This window comes from Loxodonta africana, chromosome 20 (genome assembly GCF_030014295.1).
Source record: "Loxodonta africana isolate mLoxAfr1 chromosome 20, mLoxAfr1.hap2, whole genome shotgun sequence".
Lineage (NCBI taxonomy): Eukaryota > Metazoa > Chordata > Mammalia > Proboscidea > Elephantidae > Loxodonta > Loxodonta africana.
In genome coordinates, this window is record NC_087361.1 from 51,558,508 (window position 1) to 51,571,638 (window position 13,131).

Here is a 13,131-nt window from a genome sequence, read left to right on the forward strand (position 1 = left end):
CTGTGGTGACACAGTAATGGATACAAAAATCAGTAAACATAAGTAGTCAATTTAGTTACATGAGAATTTAGTCTGTGATAATGGAAATCTTTAAACTCACGGGGGAATTTCAACAAATAGTATAGGGGCAGTTAGCTAACAATTTTGGAAAATGTACATAGCTGGGAGTTTCAAATTCATACCACAGAAATAAATTCCCGATAGCTTAAAAAGTAAAATAAAATACAATGAGGTAACACACAGCCTTTGTGTTGTGATTATACAGGAGAGCAGAATACTCTTGCTCTTAGAAGACGCATGCTGATTGTTTAGAGGTCAAACGTTGTGACAGCTACAGCTAACTCTCAGATGGTTCAGCAAAAATAATTGTGCGCACACACATCCACACTAAACGTATACATGCAGATAAAGAAAGAGAAAAAGCAACTTTCTTCCATAGGTCTGAAGTTTTTCAAAACACAAAGTTGAGAGGTAAGCGATACTCCACCCAAAGGTAAAGATAAATCGCAATCTGGCAAAACATATTGACAACAGATGACAAAAGGTTTCCATCATTAGTGAATAAATGATCATAAAAACAGTAAGAAAAGATGAATATCCCGATAGGAAATGAACAAAAATGTGACAAGGCATCTGCAGAAGAATATAAATGGTTATTAAATTGATGAAAGGTTGCTAGACTTCAGTAATAACCAAAAAATTAAAGATAACAGTATATTCTATTAATTTTTTTGAGATAATAGTAGATTCACATGCACTTCTAAGAAACTGTAATACAGAGAAGTCTCACGTACCCTTTACTCAGCTTACCCCGATGGTAACGTCTTGCAAATCTATAGTATGAAATTACAACCAGAATATTGACGCTGCTGCAGTCAAGACACAGAACATTCCCAATACCACAAAAATCTCTCGCTTTGTTCTCTTATAGCTACACCCACCTCCCGTCTGGTCCCACTTTTTTTGTTAACGTCTGGAAACCACTAACCAGTTCTTCATTTCTATAATTTTGCCAAATGACAATGTTTTCTTTACTAATTAGTGACTTCATACAATTATATATCCTACTTGTCATGGATTGAATTGTGTCCCCCAAAAATATCTGTCAACTTGTCTAGGTCATGATTCCCAGTATTGTTTGCCTGTCTACCATTTTGTCATCTGATGTGATTTCCCTATGTGTTATAAATCCTAGCACTATGATGTAAGGAGATGGATTAGTGGCAGTTATATTGATGAGATCTACAAGACTAGTATCTTAAGCCAATCTCTTTTGAGATATAAAAGACAGAAGTTTTTATATCTCAGAGAGACATGGGGACCTCATACCACCAAGTAAGCAGTGCCGGGAGCAGAGCACATCCTTTGGACCTGAGGTTCCTGTGTTGAGATGCTCCCAGACCATGGGAAGACGGATGCATCACAAGGAACTTCCTCCAAAGGTGACAGAGAAAAAGCCTTCCCCTGGAGCTGCTGCCCTGAATTCAGACTACTAGCCTACTGGACTGTGAGAGAATAAACCTCTCTTTGTTAAAGCCATCTACTAGTGATATTTCTGTCAGAGCAGCAATAGATGGCCAAGACACTACTATTTTCACTTGAAATCATAACTTAAGCATTTGCTGTTATTAAAAAAAACTTCAAAAATATTTAAAATCCCTGAATTTACTGAAAATCCATACACATCTTTTCTAGTCTGTTTTGGAGCTGAGAAATCTAGAAAACAACCTGTTAGGCAGTTATTAGAGGAAGCGAATGTACTTTGATCAGAGAGAAAGTTTATCACAGTAATTTAAAGCATGGACTCTGGTAACAGACTGCTGAGGGGCAATTCCTGCTCTGCCACTTACCAGCTATGTGACCTTAGGCAAATTGCTTAATCTCTCCGTGCCTCAGTCTCCCTATCTCCAAAATGGGAATGACAGGGTTGCTGTGAGGATTAACTGAGAATTGAAATGAGAATAAGAATGTGTCATACAGTGCCAGGCCCAGAGTAAGTGCTATATACATGCTTGCTGTTATTATTATTGTGTGGTTTAAAATCAGGAAAGGTGTGCGTCAGGGTTGTATTCTTCCACCATATTTATTCAATTTGTATGCTCAGCAAATAATCTGAGAAGCTGGACTATATGAAGAGAGCGGCATCAGGACTGGAGGAAGACTCACTAACAACCTGCAGTATGCAGATGATACAACCTTGCTTAAAGTGAAGAGGACTTGAAGCACTTACTGATAAAAATTAAAGACTACAGGCTTCAGTATGGATTACACGTCAACATAAAGAAAACAAAAACCCGCACAACTGGACCAATAGGGAACATCATGATAAAAGGAGAAACGATTCAAGTTGTCAAGGATTTCTTTTTACTTGGATCCACAATCAATGCTCACGGAAGTAGCAGTCAAGAAATCAAATGACATATTGTGTTGGGCAAATCTGCTACATAAGACCTCTTTAAAGTGTTAAAAAGCAAAGATGTCACTTGGAGGACTAAGATGTGCCTGACCCAGTCATGGTATTTTCAATCACCTCATATGCGAAAGCTGGGAAATGAATAAGGAAGACCAAAGAATTGATGCCTTTGAATTATGGTGTTAGCGAAAAATATTGAACATACCGTGAACTGTTAATCTGTTGATCTGTCTTTGAAGAAGTACAGCCAGAATGCTCCTTAGAAGCAAGGATAATGGGGCTTTCTCTCACTTACTTTGGACGTGCTATCAACGAGATGGACTGATGGTGGCTGCAACAATGGGCTCAAGCATAACAGCAATTTTGAGGATGAGGCAAGACCAGGCAGTGTTTTGTTCTGTAGGCTCATAGGGTCGCTATGTGTTGGAACCGCCTTGACAATGGTCATTCATTCATTCCACAGATAGTTATTGAGCACCTTATTATATGTCAAGCATTGTCCTTGTCACCGGAATATAGCAATGAAGAAAAGTATCAAAAATGTCTGCCATGGAAGAGGTTTAATATTATGGCAAAAGACAACAAAAAAACAAATATTTATGCCTAGTGGGTAACTGCTATGAAGATGACTGAAGTTAAAGGGGACCCAGTGTGATGATGGAAAAGGTGTGTGATTTTGCACAGGCTGGTCAGGGAAGGCCTCTTTGCTAATGAGACTTAAGGAGAGAGACTTGAAGAACTGAACAGGAAGCCTTGTGTTTATCTGGCCCAAAGTGTTCCAGAAAACGAAACAGTATATTCAAAGGTCTGAGGGCAGGAGGGTGCTCCACCAGTGAGGCTGAAGCAGAGTGAGCCAGTGGGCACAGTGATACAAGACAAGGTCAGAAAGGAGATGTGGGGAGATTTATGTCGAGACTTGTAGAGCACAGTGAGGCTTCCGGATCTTATCCTGATATGAAGAGCATCAGAAGAAAGAGCTGGTAATCTGCTTCCAAAAGGTCATAGCTTTGAAAACCCTATATAGCATAGTCTACTCTGAAACACATGGGGTTACCGTGAGCTGGAATCTATCTGACAGCAACTGTTTTGGTTTGATATGACAGGCCACTGCAGGGATTTGACTTAATGAAGAGGCCCGCCTCTTGCTGCTGTGGAGAGTGTACGGGAAGGAGGATGAAAGCAGGGAGTCCAGACAGGCATTGCAATTACATGGGGAGTGACGGGATTAGGGTTGTGGTGGCTGAGGCAGTGAGCAATGCCCAGGTTTTGGACACCTATTGAGAGCAGCTCCAACAGTATTTACTGAAGAATTAGGTGGGGTATGTAAAAATGCCCCCAAGGCTTCAAGCAAGTAGAAGGATGGCTTCACCGCGTATTTAGATAGGGAAGATGGCGGAATGTGAAGCTTGGTTTTAATCATACTTCGTAATGAAGTGTCTACTAAGACAACTTTAAGTAGAGATTTGCAGCAAGCAGTTAAATATATGATTCTGGAGGTTAAGAAACATGTAATGTGGCTGGAGATGTAATTTTAGCAGTCACCTAGAGAGGGAGTGAAGTTGTATAGAGAGCCCTACTGAGTTTGCAGGTCTGGAAGATATTCAGAATGAAGAGACCTATGAGTGGACAACTACAGGAGTGATGTCACAAGTCAGTCATTTATGCCAAATTATTATCACAGATAAAATTTCGGCCCCCCCAGAAACCCTCGACATAATTTTCCGACTTAAGACATTCATTAATTGTTCTGTTATCGCGTTGTCTTGGCCATCTAGTGGTGCTATAACAGAAATACCACAGGCGAATAGTTTGAACAAAGAAATTTATTCTATCACAGTCTAGTAGGCTACAAGTCCAAATTCAGGGCATTTGGCTTTCTCTTCTCCGCTCTGGAGGAAGGTCCCTGTCATCAATCTTCCCCTGGTCAAGAAGCTTATCGGGACAAGGACCCTAGGTCCAAAGGACATGCATTCTTGCTCTTCATTCATGGTGGTATGCGATTCCCCCAACTCTCTGCTTGCTTCCCTTTCATTTTTCTCTAGAGAGAGAAAAGGTGGTACAGGCCACACTCCAGGGAATGTGATCTGGTAAGGGTGTTATATCCCACTCTAATTCTCTTTAAGATAAAATTACAATCACAAAATGAAGGACAACCACACAATACTGGGAATCAAGGCCTATCCCAGTTGATACATGATTTGGGGGGGACACAATTCAATCCATGACAAATGTAGAATGAAAAGTAAGTTTCCCAACTGGAATTTTTTTTTTCTTGCAGAATTTTCCCTATTTTAAATCAGAGCAGGTGTCCAGCAGCCCAAGTCCCCACGCAAGAATTCAGAAAGCATCCTAAACTCACCTCGCAACCCAGCGAGGGAGTCGTCGCCGCTAGCAACCGATTGCCCGCCACGCCAAGGAGGAGCCCCCAGGTATGGGCAGGACAGGAAACGCCGAGGTCGGCTCTGACCAATGAGAGACCGTGTAGCGCGTCAGAAGGCGGTGCCAGCAGGCCCCCAATTCCCTGAAGGTGGGGCGAGAGGAGGCGGCGTCCTAAAAAGTGCCGCTTGGGGCAGCAGGCTAGAGGACCTACCTCTGGTCATGGCAACGTCATGCTGTTATTTCCCGGTTTTCTGGCTGCACGGTTCTTTTGAGAGGCAGCCTCAGAATTCCAGGGCACAGACTGCTTCTGTGGGCGGCCTCACTGAACCGACGCGGCTCACTCTCGGGCTTGCGCATGCGCGCGCGCGGGCTGTCGGTCCCGGAAGCTCGAGCCGTGTGGGAGCGTTGGCCGGGTCACCGAGCCACCCGGGGTTGGCGCGGCGCGTGCCACCTGTTTCCTTCTTGTCTGCCGAGTTTTCATTATTATGCCTCCGCTTCCCGACCTTATGGACGTTTCCCAGCCGCTGCTACTACCAGGGAGAAGTGCAGTCGGAGCTTTTGCTGGGACAAGGGATGATCCGTTAACGTTTCTCAAACTTGAACATTTGTAGAAATAGGGGAGCTTGTGAGAAGTGCAGACCCCCGTTCGGGCGGAAGCGGTGGGGTTCCAGATGCTGAGTTTGTAAGAGCATCCCACGCCATGCTGCTAGACCCCCAAGGGTACTGACTAGCAACGTATTGGGAGATGTGACTGTGGCTGGATAGTGGCCATGATGGCCTTAGGTGGTCTTGCCCAGTAACCAAGATGAGGACGAGGGAGAGTGTGTGGGGCGCTCTGCATGCACAGAAAGGGACCCCAGATAAAAGGGCAGTTTGACAGATTCCAACACCAGAGTAAACAAATATTTTCTCCCATTCTAAGTATGTGCTTTATGTTACTTTTTCGTTTTAGAAACATGAGTTTTTAAACACTGATAATCAACTGATCTGTAACCTGACCATATGACTGCCAGTAAGTTTCCATTGAAGAAAAAGTCCCTTAAACTAGCCCAAGCCAGATTTGGCCCAACCCCTGAGGCTCAGAAGGACCAGCTGTAACTGTTAATTGACCTCAACAGTACTCTAAGAAACAGGTGAAATGAATTAGAAGGAAAATCTTCACATGGACCCAGTTCCAAAGACAGATGCGATAGAAACAACATCACTTCCTGTTTCCTGGCCCGCAATAGCATCACTACTTATTCCTTCTAGAATTTTCTCTCCTAGTACACCTGCTCGGCAAATCACAAATAAGCCCTGCTTCCCCATTTTTTTTTTCCCATAGCTCAGGTAGTCAGACCTGAGGAACTTCCTTGTGACTCCTGACCCTGCTTATTGCAGTAAAGTTACTTTCTCTAAGACCAGTGTCCAGGTCTTCGGCAAGTCTGAGCGCACTGGACAATGACCCACTTTCCCAGGTTCAGCGACGATAGGAAATGTGATCACCACGAACTTAAACTTTTTTTTTCCTATCCAAAAATAGGATGATAGTATAGGTCTTCATAGCTGCTTTATTATACTTGGTGTTTTGTGAGCGTTTTCTGATGTCATTAAATAACCTATTTTTTTCTCCAACTTTTACTATGAAATAAAGTTTCAAATACAGAGCAAAGTTAATAGAATTCGTGGAGCAGGAGTTCTCCAGCAGGAGGAGAAATCGATTTGCCGGGCCCCATTTTGCAAGGTCTGGAGACATTTTAGGTTGTCACAACTGGAAGGGTGCTACTAGCATCTAGTAGGTTGAGACTCAGAGATGCTACACAACATCCTACAATACACAAATCAGCCCCCCACAGCAGAGAATTACCTGGGCCAAAATATGGATAATGCTGAGGTTAAGAAACCCTGGCCTAAAAGAGCCTATTACAACGTTTTACTATACCAGCTTTGTCATATGCCTAGTCATCAATCCATCTGATCTGATGGATTTCAAAGTAAATTGCAAACATCAGTACACGTCTCACTAAGTATGTCAGCATGCAGATCAGTAGACTTCAATTTTTTTTTACTTTTTTAAGGTAAAATTTGTTGTTAGGTGCTGCTGAGTCGGTTCCAACTCATGGTGACCCTACGTACGAAAGAAGAAACACTACCCAGTCGTGGGCCATCCTCAGAACCCTTGTTATGTTTGAGCCTATTTGTAGGGTAACGCTATTCAGCTATATGCATCCCCTCCCTAATGGAATCAGCTTTGCTCTTCCCCAAAGCATGCTGGGGATGAATTCGGGATGGACAAGGGCTAAGGTACAAGGCCAGGAGTGGCATGACTGGGCCAGCGGCCAAGGCCGAAGAATGCCTTAGCAAGAAGGAAAACATCTGGGCCTGGACATGAAGTCCCTGGGAACACTGACTGCCCAAGGATGTGGGAGAAAACAACGAGCCTTGGCCCCACCTGGAATGGAATATAAGCTTGGGTCCCTTGCTAGGTAGTTGCAAAAAATACTCCAGCCAGCTGCCATTGGAGAGCAGCTGCTTGCTTGTGTCAGTAAGTTTCCCTGAACACATGAATCTGGAAAGGCTGTGTGTCAGTTCTTCAGATTACCTGCCAGGACGCACAGTGAGGGTTTTTCCTTGCTGGGGCTGTCCCCCGACACCATTGTTGCAGCTACTGTGTCAGCCCATCTCATTGAGGGTCATCCTTTTTTTCGCTCCCCCTCTACCAAGTACGATGTCCTTCTTTAGGGACCAGTCTCTCCTGATAATATGACCAAAGTATGCAAGACAAAGGCTTGCCATCCTTTCTTCCAGGGGATGCTCTGGCTGTACTTCCTCTATGACAGACTTACTCTTTCTTCTGGTAGTCCAGGGTATATGCAATATCCTTCTCCAACACTGTAATCTGAAGGCATCAATTCTTCTTTGGTCTTCCTTATTCATTGCCCAGCTTTCACATGCATATTAGGCGATTGAAATATCATGGCTTGGGTCAGGTGCACCTTAGTCCTCAAGGTGACATCTTTGCTTTTTAATACTTTGAAGAGGTCTTTTGCTGCAGATTTGGCCAATGCAATACATCATCTGATTTCTCAACTGCCGCTTCAATGGGTGTTGACAGTGGATCTGAGTAAAATTAAATTCTTGACAACTTCCATCTTTTCTCTGTTTATCATGATGTTGCTTACTGGTCCACTTGTGAGGATTTTTGTTTTCTTTATGATGAGATGTAAGCCATACTGAAGGCCGTAGTCTTTGATCTTCGTCAGTTAAGTGCTTCAAGTCCTCTTCACTTTCAGCAAGCAAGGTTGTATCATCTGCATATCACAGGTTGTTACCAAGTCTTCATCCAATTCTAATGCTGCATATAGTCCAGCTTCTCTGATTATTTGCTCAGCATACAGATTGGACAAGTATGTTGAAAAGATACAACTCTGATGCACACCTTCCCTGACTTTAAACCATGAAGTATCCCCTTGTTCTGTTTGAACAACTGCCTCTTGGTCTATGTACAGGTTCCTCATGAGCGCAATTAAGTCTTCTGTAATTCCCATTCCTCGCAATATTATCCATAATTTGTTATGATCCACATTGGTGAATGTCTTTGCATAGTCAATAAAACACAGGTAAGCATCTTTCTGGTATTCTCTGCTTTTAGCCAAGATCCGTCTGACATCAGCAATGATATCCCTTGTTGCACGCCTTCTTCTGAATCTGGCTTGAATTTGTGGCAGTTCCCTGCTGATGTACTGCTGCCACTGTTTTTTCATTATCTTCAGCAAAATTTTACTTGCATGTGATATTAGTGATATTGTTCGATAATCACCGCATTCTGTTATATCACCTTTGGAATGTGCACAACTATGGATCTCTTCCAATCAGTTGGCCAGGTAGGTGTCTTCCAAATTTCTTGACAGACTCATGAGCACCTCCAGCACTGCATCCGTTTGTTAAAACATCTCAGTTGGTATTCTGTCAATTCCTGGAGCTTTGTTTTTCACCAATGCCTTCAGTGCAGCTTGGACTTCTTCCTTCAATACCATCAGTTCTTGATCATATTCTACCTCCTGAAATAGTTGAATGTCGTCCAATTCTTTTTGGTACAATGATTCTGTGTATTCCTTCCATCTTCTTTTGATGCTTCCTGCATCATTTAATATTTTCCCGGTAGAATCTTTCCATGTTGCAACTGGAGGCTTGAATGTTTTCTTCAGTTCTTTCCAGCTTGAGAAATGTCAAGCGTGGTTTTCTAACTCCAGGCCTTTGCACATGTCATTATAATACTTTGTCTTCTCAAGCTGCCCTTTGAAATCTGTTCACATCTTTTATATGATCGTTTCTTGCATTCACTTTAACTACTCGATGTTCAAGACCAAGTGTCAGAGTCTCCTCTGACATCCATTTTGGCCTTTTCCTTCTTTCCTGTCTTTTTAATGACCTTTTACTTTCTTCATGTATGATGTCATTCCACAACTCGTCTGGTCTTCAATCATTAGTGTTCATTGCATCAAATCTACTTTTGAGATGATCTCAGTTGTAATATACTCAAGGCCTTAGTTTGGTTCTCATTGACTTGCTTTAATTTGTTTCAACTTCAACTTGCATATGAGCAAGTGATGGTCTAGCTCCACAGTTGGCCCCTTGGCCTTGTTCTGATTGATGACATTGAGGTTTTCCATTGTCTCTTTGAACAGATGTAGTTGATTTGATTCCTGTGTTTTCCATGTGGTAAGATCCATGTATATAGTCACGATTTATATTGTTGAGAAAAGGCATTTACAATGAGTAAGTTTTTGGTCTTGCAAAATTCAATCATGCTATCACCAGCATTGTTTCTATCACCAAGGCCTTATTTTCCAACTACCAATCATTCTATTTTCTAACTTTCACATTCCAATCACTGAAAATTATCAGGGCATCTGGATTGCATGTTTGGTCAATTTCAGACTGCAGAAGTTGGTAAAAGTTTTCAATTTCATCTTTGGCGTTAGCGGTTGGTGTGTAAATTTGAATAACAGGCATATTAACTGGTCTTCCTTGTAGGCATATGGGTATTATCCTATCACTGAGAGCTCTGTACTTCAGGATAGATCTCGAAATGCTCTTTTTATCAATGAATGTGATGCTGTTCCTCTTCAATTTGCCATTCCGGCATGATAAGACCATAAACCAAGAAAACCAAACCCACTGCTGTTGAGTCGATTCTGACTCATAGCAACCCTATAGGACAGAGTAGAACTGCCCCGTAGAGTTTCCAAGGAGTGCCTGGAGAATTCGAACTACTGACCTCTTGGTTAGCAGCTGTAGTACTTACCACTACGCCACCAGGGTTTCCATAGTAGACCATACCATTGTCCAATTCAAAATGGCCAATACCAGTCTATTTCAGTTTACTTATGCCTAGGATATGATCATCAATCATTCCATTTCATTTTTGACAACTTTCAATTTTCCTAAATTCATACTTGGTTCGTACATTCTATGCTCTGAATACTAACAGATGTTTGCAACTATTTCTTCTCATTTTGAATCATGCCACATCAGCAAATGAAGTTCCAAAAAACTTTACTCCATCCACGTCATTAAGGTTGAATCTACTTTCAGGCTGTACCTCTTCCCAAGTCATATTTTGAGTGCCTTCCAACCTGAAGGGCTCACCTTTCAGCACTATGTCAGACAATATTCCACTGCTATTCATATGATTTTCACTGGCCATTTTTTCAGTAGATAGCCTGGCCCTTTTTCCCAGTCTTAATCTGTAAGCTTAGTCTGTCAGTATGTCATACTGTGGTGGCTTGCGTGTTGCTGTGATGCTGGGAGCTATGCCACAGGTATTTCAAATACCAGCAGGATCACGCATGGTGAACAGGTTTCAGTGGAGCTTCCAGACTAAGACTGAGGTAAAAATTGCAAATGGTGAAATGCACACCTTAAGCATACATTTGCTAAGTCTGCTGAGTTACACCTGTGTAACTCAAACACTGTGAAGATAAAGGACATTACCATAACCTCGGGAAGTTCCTTCGTGCCCCTCTCCAGTCGGTCCCCTCGCCCAACTCCCCAAGAGAAAACAATTATTCTGACTTTTTCCCACCATAATTAGTTTTACCTATTGTAGAAATTCATATGAATGGAATCATACGGTACCGTTTTTTGAAGGCTTCTTTCACTCAGTATATTTTAAAGATTCATCCATGTTCTGCTCAGTAGTTACTTTTTATTGCTTAATAGCATCATATTGAATGAAGAATACACCACAGTTTTTCCTTTTGTGTGTGTGTGTGTGTGTAGAAATCTAGGTTTTTTCACCTTGTTTTCTGTACATGGCTATTATGAGTAAAGCTGCTATGAACCTTTTTGTACAAACATTTCATGTGCAATGACCATTTTCTTCAAAAATTTTTAAAGTGCTTATTATGTTGTAGGCACTTCTAGGTATTGGAGACATAGCCATGAATAAGACAAAGATGTAGCAGCTCTCAAGAAGCTTACATTTGCACATTTGTGTGTATTTGTGGTGAGGTGGAGGGGCAAGTATACAGGCAAGTATGAAAGAAAAATACCTTAGTAGTAATTGCTTGTCAAAGAAATAAAACAAGGTGATGTGAATGATCTGATGGCCATTTTATATAGGTCACTCAGCAAATACCTCTGCAGGGAAGTGACTTTTCAGGTGTGAAAATACTAACCATGATAGATCAAGGGGAACATCATTCCAGGAGGGGAAACAGGTGGTACAATGCCTTAAGGGTGCGTTTTTTAACAGGAAACAACAACAAAAAATGCCAGTGTGGCTGAAGATGTGCAAACAAATCTTAAAAAATTATATCTCAGTAGCAGTAAAGGACAGGAGAACAATTTACGACCAAATTTAACTAAACGTTTTTGTCTTGTCCATCTAGTACTGATTACTAGCAACGGTATTTTTTCATGTATTTTATGACCAACTGTTCTTTTTTTGTCAATTACTTGTTTACATTCCTTGCTTATTTTTCTATTGGCACTTGCATTTTTTTTTTTTCTTGCTGAATTTTGCGTCTCCTCTATTAACAAATTCTAGGAGGGTGAAGCCTATGTTTAACTCACTTAGCACGGGGCTTGGGACAAGTGGGCACTTACTTACATATCTGAAGGAATAAACACTACAGGTTTGACAATTTTATCTTCCTTAGTTCTCTGATCTTTTTGAGTTGTTTTAAATCTCCTTCACTGCTTTACCTTTTTATTCTGATGTATTACAGCAAGTTAGTTCAAGACAATTTACGTACTCAATTTTAGAAGTATAGGTTAGAATTAGGGAAACTGCGTGAAATTTCAATGTTCCGTTCCCCTCTGATGGAGACTTCACATGTAGCGAGTTTAAGAAAGGTAACTTGGAAGACACCGGCAGTCCTTTGTTTATATTCAAGTAGGAGGTCCCGAACCTCTAGCCCTCACTACCAAACCCAAACCAAACCCACTGCCTTGAGTCGATTCCGACTCACACCGACCCTGTAAGTAGGCACCCACAAGCCCCACACACTTACATAACCCCACAGTCGTACTGGAGTAGAGACTCTCTCAGGAGTTGAGGCCCCCGGACATCCGGCGCATGTGTGCGCAGGCGCCATTCACAAGTTTCAGTGAGCGGAACCCTGGGCGGAAGCCTCTTCCCATAATGCCGTGTCCCGGAAGTTGTTGCTTTCTCGGGGTCACTGGGTTTCGGGCATACTGTCGCTCACTAATCGTCTCCGGGAGGAGGACGGAGCTGGGTGCCCAGCCCACAGGGCCACTAGGGGATGCAGTTATGGGCGCTGTCGCCGTGGGTGAGTTCTGACCCCGCTGACTCGCAGTCACTGCTCACATGACTGCCTGCGCTCTGAGGGACCCGAATTTTCTGCCCCAACCTCGTTCTGTTTTCGACGGCCTGTTCTCCTTAAACCCATTACCCGGCCCCGGCCCGGTCCCGTGTTCTTATTGGCTGTATGTCCTGTCAGTTCCAGGAGCTGACCCGTCAGTCGCTGGTGCTGGCGCCCCTTTTGACCCCGTGGACCCCGAGGTTCTCCTGTGGGTGCAGAGCAGTTGGAAAGGAAGGGCAGGTGCCGCACGAGTGGGCGGGTGGCGCGCTGCTGGGAGCACCCAATGGCTGTGGCTGGGTTTGCAGCTGCGTCCACGTTCTGATTGATAGGATAGCCGAGGTCCGTCACCTACCCGACTGAATGCTCCCAGGGGAGGATCCAACTACCCAAAACTTAAAAGCCACGTTTAAGACCTGCTGACGATGTTTCCCACACACTTGCATTTTTAATAGAACGGAGTAGGCAGGGGAAGACTAGCTTTGATTTAAATTTCGTGTGACGTGAGTCCTGGAAAGAGTAACTTGGCCA

General features: G+C 42.8%; 2 protein-coding genes across 7 annotated transcripts in view; one reads left to right on the top strand and one right to left on the bottom strand.

Moving 5' to 3' along the window:
- RWDD2B (RWD domain containing 2B) overlaps window positions 1-12,467 on the bottom strand; it is a 28,998-nt gene extending 16,531 nt beyond the window's left edge. The window contains exons 1-2 of one of the 3 annotated variants that reach the window (XM_023548487.2): window positions 5,004-5,161; window positions 4,773-4,875 (exon numbers count right to left, since the gene is read on the bottom strand). Coding sequence is in view for 1 of the 3 variants with exons in the window: in XM_010590333.3 (XP_010588635.1) it covers window positions 5,004-5,013 (10 nt within the window). In the remaining 2 variants the exon portion in view is untranslated. Of the gene's footprint in view, window positions 1-4,772; window positions 4,876-5,003; window positions 5,162-12,291 lie in introns of those variants that run through there. The other 2 variants (XM_010590334.3, XM_010590333.3) reach the window with 2 other exon arrangements.
- USP16 (ubiquitin specific peptidase 16) overlaps window positions 12,432-13,131 on the top strand; it is a 31,014-nt gene continuing 30,314 nt past the window's right edge. For 2 of the 4 annotated variants that reach the window (XM_003410318.4, XM_023548486.2), the window contains exon 1: window positions 12,433-12,570. The gene's annotated coding sequence lies outside the window, so the exon portion shown is untranslated. Of the gene's footprint in view, window positions 12,571-13,131 lie in introns of all 4 variants that reach the window. The other 2 variants (XM_010590332.3, XM_010590330.3) reach the window with 2 other exon arrangements.